This window comes from Ciconia boyciana, chromosome 3 (genome assembly GCF_034638445.1).
Source record: "Ciconia boyciana chromosome 3, ASM3463844v1, whole genome shotgun sequence".
NCBI lineage: Eukaryota > Metazoa > Chordata > Aves > Ciconiiformes > Ciconiidae > Ciconia > Ciconia boyciana.
The window spans coordinates 74338060-74360276 of record NC_132936.1 but is presented as its reverse complement, the minus strand read 5'-3'; the positions used below and the strand labels follow the sequence as shown (position 1 = coordinate 74360276).

General features: G+C 36.2%; 1 protein-coding gene across 9 annotated transcripts in view; it reads left to right on the top strand.

Annotated features, from left to right (window-relative positions):
- Positions 1–22217, top strand: part of STXBP5 (syntaxin binding protein 5) — a 114079-nt gene that overhangs the window by 34557 nt on the left and 57305 nt on the right. For all 9 annotated transcript variants that reach the window (XM_072856158.1, XM_072856159.1, XM_072856160.1 and 6 more), the window contains 3 exons: positions 7915–8049; positions 9076–9139; positions 12575–12658. In XM_072856158.1, coding sequence (XP_072712259.1) covers positions 7915–8049; positions 9076–9139; positions 12575–12658 — 283 coding nt within the window. The remainder of the gene's footprint in view (positions 1–7914; positions 8050–9075; positions 9140–12574; positions 12659–22217) is intronic.

Below are 22217 nucleotides of genomic sequence, written 5' to 3'. Positions count from 1 at the left end.
AAGATACTAAACCAATGTCATGCTAAGCTTGGCCGCTGTTCTTTGACTGTGGGAAGCAGTGTGTAGGGGCCAGGAAAGAAAATGCATGATGATGCTTACATGGCGGGGGTTGCTTGCATGACTTGTCATGCAAGTTAAAAGTGTATAAGTAGTACTTCTTTGCAGAATGCACAATTTGGTGTGTTAACTTATTTTTAGTATCCTAGGTTTTGTACTTCTCTAAGATTTCTTCAGTGGATCACAGTGTAGTTTCTTTGTCATCTACATACCTGTATAAATATCCAACACATCATAAAATTGTTGTGTGTTCACATGTAATGCAAGCCTCATGTCAAATTTGTTTTGACTTAGTAGTAAATGTTAATGTTAGGCTAGATTAACTCTGAAATAAGCATGGTTAATGCTTCTTATTAAAGTAAATATTGAAAGCATATCATGAGGTAGATATCCAGTCTGGCTTTAGAGTTCTTGCCATACAGGAACTGTTAAACTTTGTGCTGATCTAAGGTGTGAAAAGTCAAACACACATCACTAATGAGCCAGGGACTTTCACAGAACCAATTTAAGGGAGTGTGAAGTAACAGACTAACTTGATTTAAAAAAAAAAAAAGAAAAGGTGTGGGATGACAAATTTGAGTCTCCTTTGCTGCAAACCAAACCCCACACCAATCAGCTTTACGTACAAGTGTGGAAAATTTGTTTAGTTTTTCTAAGACTTGCATCCTTTCTGAGCTGAGATTCCCTGTTCTAATGCCAAAAGAAATAGTTTACTTGCTTTGTGACTTAGCATAAAGACAAGAACCAGAATCACAGCATAAAAATAGTGTTTAGTGTGAGTGCTTTGCATATCGATCACTGAATGCATTGATAGCAGTTTAATTTTTAATATGTCAACTTTTGTGCTGTGGGATTTAAATAGCTTTCCTCAGCATGAAACTGCACAATTCAGAGTTACAAAATTATGCTTTAAGTATATCTAGTTTTGTGTCCTGATGTAAACAGCAACTGTAGCATGGTGTTTAAAACACAGACTCTGTCTACAGTGAGTGAAAAATCCCACTTGTATTTACTCATTTATTAACAAGACTTTTAACTTTTATTATGACACATACCTTACCTTGTTAGATACTGTAACTTTGTACCCAGCCCATGCAGTAGCAGTCACTAGTTGTGAGAGAATTTTTCCTTCCACCTCACTGAATTTATAAACTGACCAATTCTGCCACTTTGTGGATAGCAGAAGGACATACAGGTTTTCTTGCCTGTGAGAGCAGGTGATGATAGACATTGTTTGTGGGTTCTTGATTGTGTTTTTTTTCTTCCCCTTTCTGTGCATCACTATCACTGTTTCACTTCCAGCCTTTGTTTGAGGGCTGGCTTTTTCCTGTTTGCCCTGTGTGTTTCGGGGTAGGATTATAGTATAACTAACAGAAGGATTACAGGTACATATCCAAACAATACTTCCGAAGTTAAATATTTGGAGTCTTTGCAGAGTCAATGATATACAAGTTTAATATATGACATAACTAAGTTTTTCACACAAAGCTTTTTGACACTTTTCAAACTGGCTTTCTTCTTGAGAGTGAAAGGAAATGATCACTGGGTCTGCTTGCCCTTATGGTGTCATATAAAGCCTTCTTTTACCTGGTGGGCTTAAAAATGTTACTCAATGGTGATCCACTAGATGAAGTAATTAGGAGTTTTATCTTGTTTCAGGAAGTTAGCAGGAGAAAATGAACTTCTTGACTGTCTGGATTTGCTGCAGATGTTAATGTCTCTCATGCAAGATCAGATTCCTTTGAAAAAAACATTTTCTTGAGGCCACGCATGCATGCAGAGTCCCATGTGTCAGTGCGGTTGATGGAACTGCAGTTGCATCAGTTGCCTTCTGCTGCTTTTGGCACTGAGGCAGAACTGAAGTACTGAGTCCTATTACTCTGAGATTTCAAGTTTCTGAAACAGTTTTAAAAAAAAACGTATCCATTGTCCTGTTAGTTGTTTTCCTTGCACACTGACTTTCCCAGTGGTATGAGGTACATAATGGCCAACTGCCATGTTCTTGGGCAGAATTTGACCTCTAGTCTGAGCCCTGCCTGTCTTGACAGACTTTTCTCTATCAGTGATGGGCATAATTCTTCTGTCTCCCGGGAAAGCTAAATCTCTGACATGGCCATCTTTTTAAGTTGTAGTGTGTGACTTCCTTGATGAAATGTTCAGCCTGAACTGCATGTGTTAGAGCAAGCTACCCAAGCATCTTCTGATGCCAAAGGTCTGGTTAGTTTTTGAGTCATGTCAGATATACCAACAGGAGTTCATAAATATGTAGTGCAGGGGGTTTTATCAGTGGTAAAAGATCCTCAAATCTTTAGTTGTATTTGGTGTGAATTCCTTCAATATTGAAAAATTTTCTTAGTTTTCAAATCAATTGCCTCAAAAAGCATGTGTGTATTGGTCTTTTGTCAGCATTACAATCAGTGAAGCAGCCCTTTTCTGTTTGTGTATAAATAAAAATGTGGAGACCCCTTCTGAGTGAAGTACAACTGAAGCTTGAAGAACCATCTTAAAACGGAGAGGTGAAATGTGACTCCATAAAGGAGAGAACATGTAAGCCATTAAATATATTAGGAACATTATATCGTAAAAATACAAATACCTGCAGCAACGTAAAAAATCTCTAAAATTGAGCCTTTTTCTGGAAAATTACCTAAATGGCCCTAGTATTGATCACATCAGTGGTGACAATTTTATTTCTGTTCTTGGCTCTTGCTTCCCCATTATTCTATCTTGACACTACTAGTGTACACCACAACTCAGATACGGAACATGGGTACTTCTCAGCTGCCTTTAGAGGCAGTCCTTCAAGTGAACGTATTTGGAGAAGCGTCATTTGGAGTGCTGCTATGGGATATAAATGGAATTGAAGTACCTGGTCCAGTTTCTATGATATACTGCATTTGTCCGCATAGTCTTTTGGGGGGACAGTTTTGGGATGCAATGAAGAGGAATTCTTCCTCTGCATGTGCCTTCTGTCCCTTTAGGCCTTTTTTGTACAGGTAGGTATTTTAAGCTTATTGCAGTTACCAGATCTGGAAATAGACCCCTTGCAGCAGTCTGGCAAAATCACAGCCACTGCTTGCTTCCATCAGTATGTCATTCTGACACTGGCTCTTGACTTTCTATGCGCATTGAAGACATGACAAGAGACCATGGACATGGAGTCTAGACTAACATAAGAATTAAACTTTTCAGCTTCTGAATTTTACGTGGTGGCTGTCTCATGCAGGGAAGGTTGAAGACAGAGGTATGCAAAATACAACTTTGGTAGCTTAACACTTTTTAGAAAATTTTTACTTTGTGTATACAATAGTGATCTGAGCAGCTAGTGTGATTACAGGAGCTGTAGACCTATAATGATAGCCTGATGTTCTAGAAATAGTTTTAGTGACTTAAAAATAAAATCTGTTATCAGTGTTTGTCATTCATCAAAGTATTTGTCACTGTGCTTTGTTAAAGCAGTGGAAAATTCTGAAGAACATATAATACTTCATAATGCAGTCGACTAAGGAAAGGTAACGATCAACTTAGAAGGATTTCTCTTGTCATAGTAATACACTCAAGATAACAGCCTGCCATTTTTACTTAGTATTTCCCTTAAAAGCCTAATTCTTTGACTTACATATTAATTTAATAAATTGTATTATTTGATATTTCTATAATTAAATTCCTCTAGGCAATACTATCACTTGCTATAATAACTACTCTGATATACATTGTGAAACAACCACAATTAAGATTTTTCTTAACTTTGACAGATTATCAGAAAAGACACATGGTCTGCAGTTAAAGGAAATCCTTTCAGTAGGTTTACAACTGGCTTCTTAAAGACACTCCTGTCACTTCTGATACTCTCCCATAAGCAATAGCAGATATTTATATTTTAAATACAGTAAGAACAAGGAATATCATGAGGGTTTTTCTTTTTATCGATGTCTTCCACTGCTAGTGCACCACTGGGTTTTCTGTATATAATTTTTTCTTGAACTATTGGTTCAACTCTTACAAATTAATTTCACAGGAAAGTGAAATTTCTTGTGTTTGTGGTTTGTTTTTTTTTTTGGAAGGGGGTGACAGGGAAGGAGTGGCTTTGCAAATATGTATGCAGTGAGGAAGAAGATTTTGTGCTTAGGGAAAAGTGTAGCTACAGTAGAGTTTAGAACTACCCTGACTGTTTTGGGGTTGCATAACTACCTCATTTTAGCAGGGATAGTATGTATTAAAATCATACTGTAGATTTCAGATTAAAAAAAAAAAATCTTTAAAGCATTGCTTTTTTTCTATAAAGGGATTTTTTATTTATACAGGTATGGAGAAGTGAAATATTTGGAATAAAGTGCTGTGCAAAATACTTGTATTATGCTAAATTTCAATCCGCTTCACAAAATGTACTATGCTTACCGAGGTAGCTGAAATTTCCTTAGAGATAAGGTGAGGAATCTGTTGTGCCATGAAACAGTTGCCTGCAAAAGCCTGCTTTCTGTGATTACTGGCTCAGACAGTCCCAGGCTGTCTCTTTAGATGCACAAAACTGGTCTCTTATTTTTTATAGATGCTTCTGTTCTGTATTTTTGGCCAGAATGGCTTGATACAGAAGAAGAGTATGGTACTCTGTTTTTGACTGATACATTGTTTTCAGGCAGTTCGGGTTTGTGTGCAAGAAGGGCTTTCAGAAATTTTTTACTTGGGTTGAGTGTATCTGTAGTCTTTTCAATCTGTTACCAACAATTGATTGCATTTTTCATGTTTACATACGTATCCATTTGTGGGTAGAGAAAGAGGGGGAATGCTTGAGTTGTAGAAATTGCCAGAGCATTATATGGCAACTTCCACTTCTGTTGATCTTAAAATGTTATGGATGGAGTATATTATTCTAATCTTGTGGTGGTAGAAAGATAGGTTTCTGAAAGAAAAATCTGTGTTTTTAGAAGAAAAAATATGCTGTCCTTGGCTAAGTGTTAAATAAGCAAGTATTGTCTCACCACCAAGAAGACCCTGACCTTTTGTTTGCATCCTCCAAAACAATTTTGAATCCCTTTAATCCTCAGTCCAATTTTCAGTGGAGCAGGCAAGGCCACAGAATGTAGCCTGTATGTTGACATGCTAGTTTGTTGTCACTGGTCCTTCAGATAGTCATAGCTTCACTGAATTTTAGTTTGAGGGCTGTAACATTTCCAGTGTTTAAAATCTCCATAGTTTAAGGTGAAGCCTTAATCACTGGAGAGAAAGAAGCTCAGTACATGGACTTTAACATTGGAAGCGTTATTCTGTAAATTGCTAAAATAAATGCAGTTATCTGAAATGAATCACTTCAGACAAAAATATAATTGAATTTCTGAAAGTTGGAAGACATTTTTTCTATTAAGAAAATAAACAAATAGCAAATAAAATTATATTTACAAACGGAGTAACATTTACCACATTCAAGGTGAAATGGTGATTCTTTCATTATAGCAGGATCAGCATGACAAATTCCTTTTGAATTTAACTAGTCATCAGTTGTTCTGTGAAACATAAAAGCTCTAAGAGTATTTTTTAGGTTATATAAAAATTATACAAGACTTCTGATTGTAGAAGACTGGTAAAAGCACACTTTGAAGGATAAGGTTAAGAACCCTGTTTTATATGTGCCTATACTTAACAATTTTGAATTCTCTTCAACCTCCTGCCTTTGAGAGTTTGTAAACATTTTACGAAGTTACTTGTTCAACTCTAATTTACTCTTGGTGTGCTAACTCTTGACAAAATTAATCTCACTTGCACAGAGGAGACAGTAAATTGAATATGGCTGCATATTCAAGAAGAGTATCAAGAGTACTGAGGAGCTGGACGCTTCTTGAAGTGTTGCCCTTTTGCTATAGCAATCAAAGTTGCAGCCCCAACTTATATTTTTGCCCACCTTTAGGTGACATGAAATAGATTGTTTTTTACAATGAAAGCATTGGACAACTGTCGTTGACAATATTAACTCACAGATCAAGACAGATAGGCCCATGACCCTGTTCCTGAATATTATATCTGGCTGCTAGGCCACATTTTCAGATCCAACTGATCTGGCTGCCAGCTGCTTCTGGCACATGGAGTGCTGGCACAAAAAGAAGCTGTGGTGTTTTAGAGTGCAGATGTTTTCATGCTACATCTCTTTCCCCCTCCCCATGACCTGCTTGTAGTGGGAGAGCTCTGTTACTGGGCAATAAGGTTTTGGGGCCTGCCTAGGAAGTGTATGCAGAGATGTATGTGATTTAGCTTCTACTACAGTATTTTTTTCAAGGACATTGCGAAAATAAGTCTTTAATCTGTGGTGTTTGCAGATTACTGTGCTTAGTAAAAATGTTACAACCTCTAAGTTCAATGAGTTGGAAGAGCATTTTAAATCTTGTATATAGTCCTCTTTCTGTCAACCATCAATGAAAAAAATGCAGCCTTTGGCTTAAATATTCAAGCACAAGAAATCAAGGAAGTTAGAAAATGGATAAATCAAAGATTTGCTTGAGCAAACTGCATTCCCTAACTAGAAAGAAATTAGCAATATAAAAGGCAAAGTGGTACACTTTTGATCCAGTGTTACTACAGAAGCCTTAACTTTTGAAACCTGTAATACAAATTAACATCTTTTCAGCTGTTAGCGATTTTTCTCATTGCAGCTGTTAGCCTTTGCTTTTGTGCTGAAGTGTGTATATACAGCATCTAATGCAAAGGATCTAAAGCTGTTCTTTGCATAAATAATTATTAACAGGCTTGTGAAGTGATGCATGGATTTGGCAAGAAGGGAACCCAACTGGGAGAAAACAAGAACAAAAAAAATCTCTAAAGCTAAGGATTAGAGCTGACAGAACAAATTTCCATTGAATAATTATTATTTACCTTATCACTGAAACACTTCTGAAAGCCTAAGCTTGATCTTCCAAGGAGTTTGGCAATTTCTCTCAATATTGGACCCTGTCAGATTAAAATGGTTTAGAGTTTACAGTTTCCAGAAAGTTTCTAGCCTCCAATTTCAAGTTAGTATTTCTGTGGTACAGAAAAATCAGATCCTTTAGAAGCTTCGGTTCCTACAGACATTATTTCCTTACCAATTTTGAAGAAATAGTAAACAAAAAGCAGGGCCCAAGAGGACAGAAGTAACCATTTTCCAATGCTAATATTTGCACTGGAGCTATGGACAAAGAAGAGTTCTCTGCTGGTACAAACAGTTGTTAGCTTTTGGGTTTTATTGAGGTATTTCTTCCTAGCAGAAGAGAAAACTATAAGGCAGAAAATTAAAACGTGGTTTAAGTAAAATAATAGCCCCAAATTTAAACTACTAATTTTAAAATAATGACTTTTGTTTAGGATTGGTTTTATGTTTGCTCTTTAGGGAATACTTTGGGTTACATGTAAACTTACTTTTCTTATGCTTATTATTTTCTGCCTTTGTCTCCTTACTTGAAACCAGCTTAATCTGCATAAGACTACTTCTAAAAATCCTTTGTTCTTTAAAACTTGAAATTAGATTTCAAAGGGAGATTTATAGATTATAACATAGGAGTATTGTATTCTAAGTTCAAAATTACAGCAATCCTGAGCAAATACATTCAATATGATAATAGTCAAAGGTGGCTGTGTGATTTTTATCTGAATGACTTAAGTTTTAGAATACCTTGGTTTCTATTTTTTGTTTACTCTAAGTTTTTTACATTGTCTGTGCATCTCTTACTTTTGTCATGTACTGGCTTTGCTACTTTTCTCTACCTGTAACTTGTCTTACTTTTTCCTGTTTGTCTATTGCTGTTCTTCTACCTTTTGGCAACATAAACCTTGAAGTGCAGGATATCTAAAAGACTTTTCTTTAATTCCTTTTTTGGTGGCTTTGTCTTTCAGGATAACATTTTGTCATCTGCCTTTCCAAAGTAAATGGCTATATGTGGGCACCGAAAGAGGAAACATTCACATTGTCAATGTGGAATCATTTACTCTCTCAGGCTATGTCATCATGTGGAATAAAGCCATTGAACTGTGAGTTTAATCAAGTATTGTGTGTTGAGGGGAGGGAACAGAAGTATCTCAGATATTATTAACATCAGTTGCAGAAATGTCATTGTTACCTAGAGTGGCCTCTGTATTAGTCTCACTACACCAAATACACAATCGAAGTACATAAATAGTCACGTAAATACTTTTTATTCTCACAAATGTGAAGTGTTAATGTTAATATATATGTTTCTGCCTATAATACTACTTTATCATAGTGCCTGGAATAAAAATAGACAATATAAAAATAGACATAAAAATCATTATCTGTGGTGATAAAGAACTAGAAAAATTATGTATGTTAAAATATGATGCGGCTGGTACTTGGGCAGGCGTGTCACTTCTACGGTTTTGGGGTTAAAGCCCTAAGTATAAAGACATGCATTGTAAGAGGGCTGATGCATGCTGAGTATAAAATTACTGGCTGAAAACGTGAAAACGTTTTGTGGGTGAAAACATACTTGTGTGTTGCTGTTCCTGTGCTGTTATTTTGTTCCCAGAATGTTATGTCTATCTTCAAAACATACATGAAGTCAGTCACTTGCCAAAGGCTGTTGAAACAAACACTGCTCTTCATTAGTCCATCTTCTTCAGTAGCAAGAAGTCAACATAAAGTTTAACTTTGTGTTGTTTTAACAATGCCCAGCTTGGGCAGTTTATGAATAATGGCAAGACCTGTTTTCCAGCATAAAAATAAACATTTCATCCAACTGTGTCAATTCTGTAACAACAAACATTAAGACAGATATTGTAAAGCTAATGGCAATTTTCTTCTGTTGCGAATAAGCAGTAAAAAAGTCCTTCTTATAAAAAGACAGAAACTAACTGCCTCAAAATAGGAAGTATTTATGGGCTTGAAGATAAAAGTAAAAGTGACTCTATGCTGAAATGTCAATAGCCTGCTTACATGGAGTCTATATCTGCAGAATCTATATTACTTGCAGTCAGTTTGAGATGCAGTTTTGGGCAGGGGATTTTTTTTTTAATTAAATGGAAATATTTCTTGTTTAGGTCATCCAAATCTCACCCAGGACCTATTGTCCACATTAGTGACAATCCAATGGATGAAGGAAAGGTAGGATATGTTTAAAGACTATTCAATGCATTATTTTTCAAGCAAGACTTTTTTTTTAAGTATAGATACTACTGCTTTTTAAGGAAGGATTAAGTAGATTAGGACAATGTTGAAAGCATAAAGGAAGGCTAAATCAAGGTTTTAGGCTCTGAAAATAATATTAAGCAAGGTACAGACATGACTGTAGGACACATTACTGGAATAACTGAATGCATCTTGTAATCAGAAACATTTGATAACACAGCTGAAAGTGCTTAATTGCAAAAATTCTTGAAAATGTAAAGCAAAGAACTTTACTTATGGTGGTAAAAATTAAGATGTTACCAAAAAACCCCAGTCATAACCTGAGTGCAGAAACAGTAGGATGGAAATTAAATAAACTTTATAATGCTCTTGGGTCTTGCTGTTTCACAACTTTAAAATGCTTATTTATGTAGCATATTTATCTAGCATACTCTGTACTTCATCTTTAGTTTAGCTAATCCAAGGCAGCAGTTTTTGTGGAATTTGAGGTCTAACTGACATACTCTCATTTAGCAGACAGCATCTAGTGATTATAATAAATTGCGTAAAACCTAACTGGTCTGTAGTACAACTAGACACTTCAGTAAAGTCAACTCATCTAAAACATGTAAGAGCTATGTATTAGACTTGTCTCTTCCTTCTTTTGAGGTAGTATTAACATCATCAACTTTACAAAAAGTTTTACAGTATATGTTCTTGAAGCCCTTGCAAGACAATTTTTATGTCCTGTGACATAGCAGCCACAAAGAACTTGAGCTATGAACTCAATGGTCATGAGTTCCTTCTGTATTATTAAATACTTTGCTTTGGGACATCTGTTATGAGGGTCATGCAAAAACAATGTAGAACGTATAGCTTTAGTTCACAGTGAAGACTTCCTGAATTAAAGGAGAAAGCAAAGAGTTAAAATGTTAGTATGCCTTCTCTAGGTGACAGCAATTACTGTATACCAAATCATACATTGCCCCCTTAAGTCATGGTTGCAAGACGAAGTCTGTGCTTCAAGTAACAGACCTCTTCTACAAGTCTTGGGATGGGATCACATGACTCACCCACTCTATGAAGGATCTTTAGCCTTTTTAGTTTGGGTGCCCCTTATAGTTATTTAGCAAATCTTAGTGGTCTACTGCAACTTTTGTTCAGATCCCTTGGTCCACACTGAAGAGTAAGTGGGAGGGGGTTTCTTTAATTTTGACAATAGGAATAAAGCAAAATATGAAAGAAGGATTTGAAAACAGCAGTCTTGCATGTGTCTTTTCCAAAAGTGTGTAGACCCCTGCCAAAAGTATGGTTGTAACTTAGCCAGAGAGACTTTGATGCCACTTTAAACAGATTTTCATTCATGACTGTGCTCTAGATTAATCAGGCATAAGTGATTGAATAGATTAATGAATTAATGATTGATGAGTTAAGTTCTGAATTATTATTTTTGTCAGTGTAATGTCTCAGAAATATCCTAGAGTTTTGAACTCCCATTTGTGAAGAATCTTCAAGGAGAGAGAAAATAACTTTGCTTACTATTGTTCCACATACGCAGGAGAAATATTATTTTTTGGTTTACTTGCTTTTCATTTGACATGTTGGTGGTGGATAAAACTGAAGAGAGAGGGAATGATACTATTGTCTCAGCAGTGGTTTGAATGTTTTACAAGCTTGTAACTAGCATGCTATTATCCTAGACACCTGAGGTTTCAGTCCAACAAGGAGAATTTCATGAGTAGAGTTTTTTCATTGGGATGAAGCTTACTGCAGTAACTGCATAACTAATGGGTTTCTCTGTAGAATTAGGTTTGAATCACATACCGGAATCATAGACCCTAGAATATGAATGTAGTGAAGTTATGGTAACTTCAGAAAAGACAAATGATCTATTTATTCTGGTGTATTCCACCCCACACTTAATTATTGTCAATTAAAGTTTAAGAATTACTGTTTCTATCAATCAGGCTATAAATTAGTGTTTTAGTATCTGACCTTATGCTCCTCTCTTTTCTCATAAGAAAAATACTGCTGAAAAAAAACCTATGCAGTTGCAAGAACCTCCAGTGTACTCACTTTTAAAATTTGTTCATGCTATTAGCCTTCTAATCACTGTGATTCTTCTAAAGTTTAAAGTTAAAATAGAAAGATTATAAAATGTGGCTTATGATAAGCAAGATCACTTAAAATAATAGTATACAAGACACTGTAGTGAGAAAAAATTAATATTCACTTTTACTAGATCATACTAGTTTTTCATACTAGAAATAGCTGTATACCTTAAAAATCTTAACATGCTGAAAAAACTGTCCAGTCAAAATCTTTAGGTATAGCAATAGACCATATTGATCTCTATCCTTGACTACAATGGCATGTGTGTGAAGGCAGTGTTTTCTACCTTGTAATATGAAGGACACTCCTCAGGGCAATTCTGTTTGCTCACAGGAAACAGGCTGTTTCAACAGTGAGTAAATCCCAGCAGCCAACTACTCCTTTTTTGTATGTCCATGATGGGAAAAAGAAGTGGGAGTGAAGGCATACTACTTAATGCTAGGAGCTGCTTCTCCTGTAGCAACATTGTTCAAAGGAAAGATCTCTCAGTAGATCCAGCAACTATGAAAGATGAAGCTGCATTGCTGCCTTCTATATAACAAGTGCCAAGACTGTTACTACTGCCTTATGTTGGCCTTGTTTTCTTTTCATTGAGAAGTGTCACTTAAGATAGGAGAGCAAAGCACTTAGATACTCAACAATATGTTAGACCAATTATTATGAGCGATTTGAATCTTCAGTCCCTGCAGAAATGGTTTAATCTCGCTTCTAGCAAAAAGATTATTTGGAAAAATTATCTTGTTTAATTTCTCTCTAGCTTTCCTCTTCTTAACAATTAATGTTCTTGGTGTTCCTTTAGCCAGTTCTCTCAATTGTGATTAACATCTGGAGAAAGCTTATATTGCATGTTTCTTTATAGACAATGAACCGTTACCTAGACCTTTAGGAAGGATAGTGTGTTCTTCCAGTAAATCTAAGCAGAACAAATTCCAGTGAGGAAAATGCACAATAAAAAGTTCTCTCTTCCAATTCCCCCATTTTCACTCAGGAAGGAATACACTTAAAGTTTAATGTTGACCTTTCTGGAATGCAAAGGGATTTCCAAGGACTCTTCATAAGATTGCTTTTTTTGTTGTTCTAATTTGGCATGAATGTCAGTTGTATTAGCTGGAAGTTTAGGAGAATGACAACAAGTACAAAGTAAACCTCTCTGACATTGAGGTCGTCACTGCTTCTCACTAATTTTTGTCTTCATAACTACTTGCGGTTATTACATGTAGTATTATGCTGCACCTCTTTGGGGCAAGAACTACAGGCATTGCAAAAGGTATTATTTTGCTTATCCTTGTAAGGACTTAATATATCTGCTTATTATTACAGCTTCTGATTGGCTTTGAGTCTGGAACAGTGGTATTATGGGATCTGAAGTCAAAGAAGGCAGATTACAGATACACACATGATGAGGTAACATTTTTCATCTGCATTACTTACTATGAGGATATAATTTGCTATTCTAATAGCAATTTTTATTATTTTTTTCATTTCTTCTCCTGCTTCTGTCACCAGTGGATCAATAAATAGGTCTCTCTGAAATTGCAAGTACTTGAAGTTTTCTCTAAAAGAGCCATGGAGTTTGAATACTACAAACTTCAGACCAAATAAGTGTTCACTGACTTGAAGTTCATGAAGCAGTGAATGGTGGCATGGATTGGATTTCTTTACTAATTTGGGGGGCTGGGGGGGGGGAAGATTTCAGATCTTTTCTGTAATTCAGTAGTGTGACTTTCACCTGTGTTAAAAGCCTGAGTCTTATTTTGAAACAAGATGGTTTAGCAACTTCTGTAATTTGGGATCTCTCACATAGTCTGAAAACTGGGGAGGAGGGGAAGAAACCACTAAATAGTCTCACTAGGACATTTCTATAAACACACCTTCTCTTTGTAGGATAAGATCAAGGTTTGAAATAAAACTGGGGGAGGTTTAAAAAAACCAATGGCATTGAATGTCATTTATTTCTTTAAGACTTGATTCTTGAGAGAATGTAGGCTTTTTGAAAGACTGAGAATAAGAAAAATCATTCAACATAATATGCAAGTTGATGTATTTTATTTAAAGTAACATAAAATTAGTCTCAATTACATTTCATTGATTGTGAAATGTCTGTATCATTTCTCAGTACCAGCTAGGCCTGTTTCTTGTTTCACAGCGGGTGTGTTTTCCTTAGCTCTGTGCTGAACTTTTTCACAAGACAGGATTTAGGATTTTGTGGTGGTTCTGGCTCAGTACTCATGCTTGTGTGTGTTAGTTCTACCAATGAAGAGTTTCTTTGAAGGAGGAGTCTCTGAAGTAGTCTAAGCCTTAGATCATCAGAGCCATATTAGAACATCAGAGCTGAATGAGGTTTCTTTGTGTGTTCAGTAATGTCTGTGTAAGCCTCAAAGTATGTTTTGTGAAGAGCAATTTTCTACCTTCCAGTTTCATTGCATGCACTTAATCAATTCCCTCTGTCGCTTTGTTTCATAAGCTTACTCTTATCTCTGTCATCTTTTTCTAGTCTTAATCAGGTTCTTCCTATACTTCTTATTCTTCTTGCTCTTTTCTAACTTCCTTTTTTTAATCATTCTATTTTATCTTTGTTTTATAAGAGAAACACAACATAGTATATTCAAGATGTGGGCACACTGAATTTATGATGTAGAATAATTGTTTGGTTTTGTTTTCTTTCTCTTGATCTTGATACTGGATTAGCCTTTTGATACTGCAACTATAAGCAGATACTTCCTTGGAACAACCTACTACGAAACTAGAATCTCGTTCTTCAGTGTTAATTGTCAGCTCAAAGTCCATTGCATTTATGCATTGCTTCACATTTACATAGTTGGACGATAAAAAATTTTAAGTCTTTCTGCAGTTTTTCACTGAAATCCTGACTTCTGCCTTGAATATGCTTTGGTACTGTCAGCGGACTTACCACCTTAATATGCTTGTTCTAATTTTCTGAGCTATTTATGAATAAACTGAGCAGCACAGATCGCTGAGGGTCTCTACCAATTACCTTCATCCACAAACTCATAAATTACTGCCAGCCTGTCTTTATTCTAGTTTGTTTTACTTCCTGATACTTTAACCAATTATTCATCTGTCAAGGATCTCTAGTCTGTTTTTAGTTTCCTTTGAGAGATGTTGTTGAAAGACTTTGAAAATTGTGTAGACAGCTTAACTGGTGTTTCCGTTAGCCACATGCTTGTTAACATTTTCAGAGGTTTGTTGGATATGATTTCCTTTTACAAAAAGCATGTTGACTTCTCTTACCTGGTATATTATACTCATCCATATGTCAATTAACTCTGTTCTTTAATAAAGTTTTGTTGCAGTTTCTAGAAACTTACCCATGGTAGACACTATGCTGCTTATTCTGTTTTTCTTTGGATTTTGTGGTCCATTTGTTTAAAAATTTACTTCATAGTGTCATCTTCCTGAACCAACCCTGATTTGAGAGATTGCAAACAGCAGTGAATAGTTCAGCTGTTTCATCTTTGATTTCCTCTAGGATTTATAAGTGAATGCATCTAGCTGTTCAGTTTGGTTTTTTGATTGCAGAAGAGGTAATGAAATACCTCAGGTCAGATCCTTTGGTAAAGAAACGTGCATTATTGTAAGTTGGGAATGGATAGGAAGAGGAGAGGAAAAAAACGAACATCTACAGAGTGAACTTGATGAGTATCACTGTTCTCATTAGTGAGAATCAACATACATAAAGTTGCTTTAAAAATATTGGACATTCAAGTCTTAAAAGTTGAAGTATGCTTTTTCTGTGAGTTCAGATTGCTCTTTGAGAAAAATATCTCTTTGGAAAAAGAATTACTGTATGCAGTAATAATTTGTTGGTTCTCATACATTTAACATTGTACGACAAGGAATTTCTTCTTCAATGGGCAAGTTATTTAGATCTAATCTTCTAAGGGGGAAGGCAGAATAGAATAATGTCCCTTTTTTTAATTTGGATTTGATACAGTCGGGCAGTTTCAAGTTATTCTGGATTCTGGCCTGAATGGCATAGAAATAAAATGATTAATTTTGTCTAACAATTGAAAAAACATGTGTTTCCTGAAAGGTGGCATTGCAGAAAGTGCTGTAATTGTTTCTGGACCAATGGCCTTGAGAGAAGATCCTATCAGATACAGAAAAGATAATGAATAGAAAGCTGCAGAAAGTGGATGATTATATGTATGCTATATATATCTGTCCTCTTTTTTTTTTTTAGTGCGAGTCAGGTGATGTGGGGCTTCTCCTGTATCTTTCTTTCATTTTATTCTTCAGCGCCTCTCAGTTTTGTATTTAGCTGCAAAAATGGAGAATCTCCCTCAATTTGTCAGTGAAAGGAATATTCAACTCCATAATGTTATCTTTCTAGTCATACTATGATCAGTGCTGACTAACTAGTGGCCTGTATAAATATACTGTTCTTGCTGTTTTTCAGCTAGCACAGTTTCAAGTAAGTGAATGTAAATGTTAAGAAATGCAGAAGAAACAGGTGGGTTTATTGCATTTTGCAAGAATAAAATATTGCCAAGTAGTAAAAACTTTGCTAGTTTTTATGAGCAGCTTCCTTAACACAAAAGAAAAAAGCGTTCTCACTTGCTTAATGCTGAAAGAGGTTACTGTGGAAAGATGGATGACTTTTTGAGTCTTAGACAAGTAACACTATAACTGATAGTGTGAAAAATGCTGACTGGCATTGTTGGAATTCTGATAATAAGGTAACCTGTTCATTCCAGTTGAATAACTTAGCAATTCAAATCCTTAGCCAGAAATGAAATGTCTATATATGTATAGTAAGCAAATAACTCTTTTTAGTGCCAGGCTAGTACAGTTGTGTAGATTTTAAAGTAGAATGGAAAATCAGAAACCAGGGAAATTGACCTAACTGAGCAGGACACAGGGAGGGTACAGCTAACCAAGGTTTTGGGTAAGAGAAGAGTAACTAGTAGACAGTTCTAGGCAGAAATGATGTGTGTCCATTCTAAATTTGACTGCATCATGATTTTTATCTTTCCCACATTTGAGGATGATACTAGTTTTGTCCTCTTAACACGTAATACTGACTTCAGAGTGGAAAAACTTCAATCAAGAAGATGCAACACAATCTGATTTTTAAGATACGTAATACAAGTAACCAAAGTATTTTTACAAGGATAGTGTAGCCAGGATGTAACACAATTCATAACTTTTGGAGTTAAGCTTGCTCCTGAAAGGTTTTCTGGAATATCTTTTTCTTGTTGACTGGAGCACTAAGACATGTGCTCCCATTATAATAAAGGAGCCTAAAAAATTGGTGGCCATATTCATTCCTTATTTAGCTCCTTCTCCCCTCTATCCCAAATAACAAATAATTAGGGTGATGTATCATAATCATTAAAGTATTGTAATGTCTTGCCAAGACCTTTGACTAGCTTAGTCTAATCTAAGATTGTGTTGCTGCCCAAAAAGGCAGTCTTACCCTGACCACCCGAGCAATATCTTTCCATAACTAGTTGTGGCTGCATGACAATACAGCAAGTCACAGTATAATTAATTCTGTGGTTTCCTTGCTCAAGAGTAGTGGTTTCCTTGCTCAAGAGAGTGCACACACAGGGTCTAACAGTGGTGGAATAATGCCTTACCTCATGAGATCTCTGCTTCTGGTAAGTGTGGTGCAGAGCAGAGAAAGCACTCTGCCATTTTGTTTCCTGCTAGCAAAGCTTGTAAATTTGAATACTTCTGTGCACAGAATCTTTCTAGCTCTTGTTTCTTGTTGATTTTCTGGTTCGGTGGCTTTGCCAGAGGCTTTTTTCATACGGTAACTGTAAGGGCTGTACTCCATCCACGAACATGTTTCACCTCTTCTCTCACAGAAGGTAAGGCCTGTGATATTCTGCCCTGTAGCAGGAGCAGGATTTTAAACCTCAGGATTTCTGTCCTTGGTTCTCCACTTGTTCTTGATGAGAGCTCTTCTGAGTGTGGAGCTGACAACCAGTAAGAGAGCAACTTAGTCCAATCTTGTCACACTTGAGATCTGGTGCAGAGCTGCTCATTAGACACAGGCAATGCTGTCTGGTCTCCCTTCTTCCTCCCTGACTGTGCCACCTCAGACTGCTGAAGTGTAGCAGGGGGTTCACAGAGGGATCTTGTTTGGTGAATCAGGCCTGCTTATTACCACTGGGGAAAAATTCTCTGGCTCTAACCCTATTGAAAACAAATAATTCTTTGATACTGGTTAACTGTGTAGTCCCATCAGTCCCAAAATCCATCATAAGGATTTTATGCATCCTCCATAAAATGTCATTGCAAAGGTGATGACTGATTCTGTGCCTATTAGAAATTGCAGTGCTCTACTTGGGGTGTGAGCTTTGGTGCTGCTGGGAGTTGCAGGATTGACATCGGCAGAGCTTGGCACTACAGCCCAGCTGCAGTTCTGCATGATGTTGAGGCACAAGATGTAGCTGTCAGGACCCTCGAGGTGCATCCTCTCCAACTGTGCAGTCTGTTTTCCTGTAGCAGTGCTTTGAAACATACTTCTCTGTTTTGTTTGTGTAGTGGTCGTTGTTAATGGGTGACTAGGCTTCATCAGGCATTATGAACAGGATGGCCAGGCACATTGATACCATAAAGACTGTTTGCTAGAAACTTTGCCATTGGATTAGTCTCCTCCTCTCTCATCACTTTGTAGTTGATATTGGTCTTAAAACATGTAACTGGAGGGGCTGTGTGGTCTACCACCATCATTTGATGCAACTCTTTTTGACTCAAAACTTCAGATGTGTGAAGGGATCCACATGTTATCCTTTATGATCTTCTTGTGCCAAGGAACAGTGATGGTCAAACTTCCTGCGTGATCAGAGGTTTACAGAAAGACACCTGTGTGACTTCCTCAGGGAAGATAAATCCTATTACATCTTTTTGTAGCTTCCTGCTTGGCTTCGTTGCAAATTACCTGACCTTTAGGAGGCTTTCTTGAAGCAAAGGCCCATGTTGTGGTGGGGCAGTCTCATTTGTTGCCTGAAAGTTAGGTCAGTGGAACACTATCCATGCTTTCTTCCTGTCTGAACATTTGTACCTGCCCAGCACCCTGCTCTGATACTTGCAGCACAAGAACACTAGGAGCACTCATCCCAAGGACAGGAATGCTTATAGGGTGGGCAACACCACCACCCCTAAAACCTTTGTAACGATATTTCTGCTTAACCATGGCTAGGGGAGGCAGCTCTAGGTCATGATTAGTATTAGTACTGATTGCTGGCATATTCTTCCCTCCACAACATTCTAGTTTGTAACAGGGAATTTAGTTAGAATTTGTTCTTGATTTTTCTATATTACAAATGAGATCCTGAACTTCCAGTACTGTATACTTTTTATTATAACACTAATATGTTGTATGTTTAGAATTAGTTAGAAGAATGCAGAAATGTAACATTCTTTTTCAGAGAATTTGGAGGAAATTACCTGTGACATAACGGAACTGCAGTTGTGAATGAACTTTTCTTTAGAAAGTTTTGTTGAAACTCTTTCCTCAAAACATCCTTTTTGTCTTGGGCAGAATCAGTGGAAATATAAGACTGTGAATTCATTTTGCATCATTCTTAAGCCTTTTATGTTCAAACATTGGGGATTTAAAAAAAAAGTTGTGCATTTCTTATATGGAATACAGTTTATAGTGCAAACATTTCCCGTGCTATATTTTCAGACATGAAAGAAATAAAACAAATTTCTCAACTATTAGTTTTGTTTCTAGAAAAATTGAAGTGCAACTTCTGAAAACTAAAACTAGTTTTTTAATAAAGTCCATTCTTCAAGTAGTATTTTGTTTGTTCTGATTTAAAGTAAGCTTTGATAGCATTAACTCGGCAAATGTATTATTACTATTTTTAGGCTCAGTGTTCTGGTACATGGCTGAGTGTAAGAGATTATTTTACAGCATTAAAAACATATCAAAGTAGCCTGTGGGATTAAGAGGAGGAAAAAAAAAAAAGCAACCTTGATGTGTGACTTGCCAGGAACCAAAGCATGTCAATGCAGTCATTAGGCACTTGCACATTTCATTGCATCAAAACAATCTTCACAATGTATTACCATTTAAGTCTCAGTAGATACATTCTTTTTTTTTCTTTTGCAGCTTTTTCCCCTTCCTTTCGTAGGCAGTTGACAAGAGAGTTAGCATAGGTACTCCCAAGTTACTATGTTTGCTTTGAATATTTTGGTAAACCTGTAGAAAAGGAGTTGGTGTCATCATCTGTTAAAGTTTACCAGAAAATACTCTCCATGTCTGTGGAAATGGAGGACTATCATAATAGGACAGTGAAATCTGAAGAGGCTATGGTAAACAGTGTGGTTTGTAGAATAACTAATCTCATGGACCTTACCAGTCATGCACAGTATATTTCAAGCTCAATTAATGGCACAAAAGACTAAAGGATCATGGTCAAATCTGAAGAATGATGAAAGCAATTCTCCATGATTCTGGTGCATTTCCATGGGAAAGTATGCAGAAACATTTTGCCAAAGATTGTGTTGTACTTGAAAAGCAAGCATGGAGGTGCATATTATTTAAAAAAAAAAAAGGCCAGTTTAATTAGATTTTTTTCTTTTGAGTTGTAGCAACTGTATTTGCAGTAGTCTAAACTTGGTATTAGAAAAAGGGGTTAAAGTCTCTTGGAAACAGGGGAAACTGCTTAAATTAATATTTTATTGATACTTCGATGTGAACACAAATTTCTGCATGTATCTGTTGCAGGAAGATAGGATATGAAAAGCTGTCTCAGACTGTTCTGAAATGGTACGCATATAATCAGCTGTAGGGTTAAAATAAGTCTGTAGGAATTGAAAATAAAGGGATTTTTTTGTATATGTATTTTAAGTATTGAAACAGTTAAATCCCCTTGGTGGAAAAATACAATCAAAACTTGAGTCTTTATTGATGAACTTGTCTCTTAAATTGTAAGGTTGTATTTAGTTATTAATTTTTATACCTCTTTAAAGAACCAAGAAATAATAGTGATCTCTAGGGATATTGACAGGCTATTGCAGCAGCAAAACTGAATTTCGTAAAATGTTTTTAAACATGCATTAATCTCTTTAAAAACTAGTGATCTATTAAAGATATTTCTGTAGGAGACTTGCATATAAATGCTTTTATTTCTGTTCCTCAGACTTTTTCAGTTTCTTATTTGTGATTGCACATCAGTCCTACAGTCTCCCTCAGGTGAGGTGAGGTGCAGTCATTGCAAGAATGTTTCCTTCTGAAAATCAGATATGTTCACCACCTTTGCAGGCAGTATAGGAGTCATTTTTCCACATGGGATAATCCTTCTGGAACACCTGGTGAAAGTAAGGCATCCTTTGTGCACAGCCTGTCTCCACATAATACTCTAGGATGGTTAGTTTCTACATTTCTGGTTAAGTTTTGGTATATGTAGGACGGTGCAGTCAATCATGCTGGTTTGTTATTCAAAAAGGTAAGATTTTATCCCCCCCTCCCCCCCCCCGCCCGAAGACACATACTATCTCAGAAGTTTTGAAAGAAACTTCCATATAGTCCAGAACAGGTACTTTAACTTTGAATCAGTGAAGGGTATAGTAGGAATACTTTAAATAAGAAACCTTTATTTATAATTAAGTAAATGTAAAGATTTATTTAGATAAAGGGGTTTTTTTATAGAGCATTCTGTTTAAGTTCCTATAAAGATTCCTTGTGTTCAGTGCATGTTTGTAAATGGAAGGATTCATAATGTTAGTGAGGTCAGGACTTGGGTTACCTGTGCAGACAACTCCTCTTAAGGATACAGATGCCTTGTGCCTTAAATATAGCAACAGTCCCCTGTGGTACTAGTGCATGATCTTATCATAAGGGATTACTGTCTTTTTGGGATCCATATGACCAGTGATATATTCAACAAAAGTATTTGAGGCAGCACCAGCTGATTTGAGCATACTGCAGCATTATGGTGCCAAAAGGGTACCAGGTGAAGTTTTAAATCAAGATGAGAATTATGATTAAAACTTTGCAAGTTTTATTCTGGATCAGGAAGTTTCGTGTAAAATATTGGGAAAAAAAATATATTACTCCTAGTGGCTTTTTAGTGTCTAAGAAGTTATGTATAGATCTGCAGCCTCAGTGGATTCTGCCTGAGTTTTCTATCTTGGATGTTATGCTTTCCTTCAAATTCTAGCACTAATATTAACCATGGAAAAAAGTCAAAACTTTTGCTCCTGAGTATTGAGATGATTTTTCAGTTATCAGTTTTGTTTTGGTGATTGAGGCTATTGATATTAACCAACTAGTGCCACCTAAAGTTATTGTACTTTTCTCATCGTAACTGACTTGTCACTGTAGATATACTGGCCTGTTGTATACCTAGAGATTATGCTACAACTACTTACAGGTCTGGTTTTACTTTTCAGGCTTATAAAAAGTTGTGAATTGTGTAATTGCAAAGGAATAGTGCTCTGTACCAGAGTTTATCATGCTCAGCCCACAGAATTGTTAGTTGGATTATTTTAAAAATACATAAACCATGTATTTTTTAATGCTTTAAATAATATTTAGCTGTATTGCTAAATGTAACCAGATGCTCTATAAAACTAGACAATAAATAGCCATAAAGCCAAAGGCCTCGTTATTGTCTTTCAGTGTTCTTTCCATCCCGTCAGGTTCCTTGCAGAAATTAAGTGATAGCAGTCATCCTTCTTCTTTGTGCTCAGTTTATCGGATCTTTTTATGTTTGTAAGCATTAATGCTGTTTCAACAGTAATGGGTTGTTGCGTTTCCTTCCTCTTGACCTTCTCTTTCAAGAAAAGGAAAAAGTGTTCATTTCTCAGATTTATCCTTCCTTCCTGTAACGCTTGCTTTCTTACTGGTTCTTAAGACCTATTTCTACATAAAAGTGTATCAAAACCTGTTCTGTTTGCACTACGAGCTGCCTACTTTTGACGAGGTTATACTCCATGTGGGAGAGTATTTAAGACATGCTTATTACATTGTATTGCT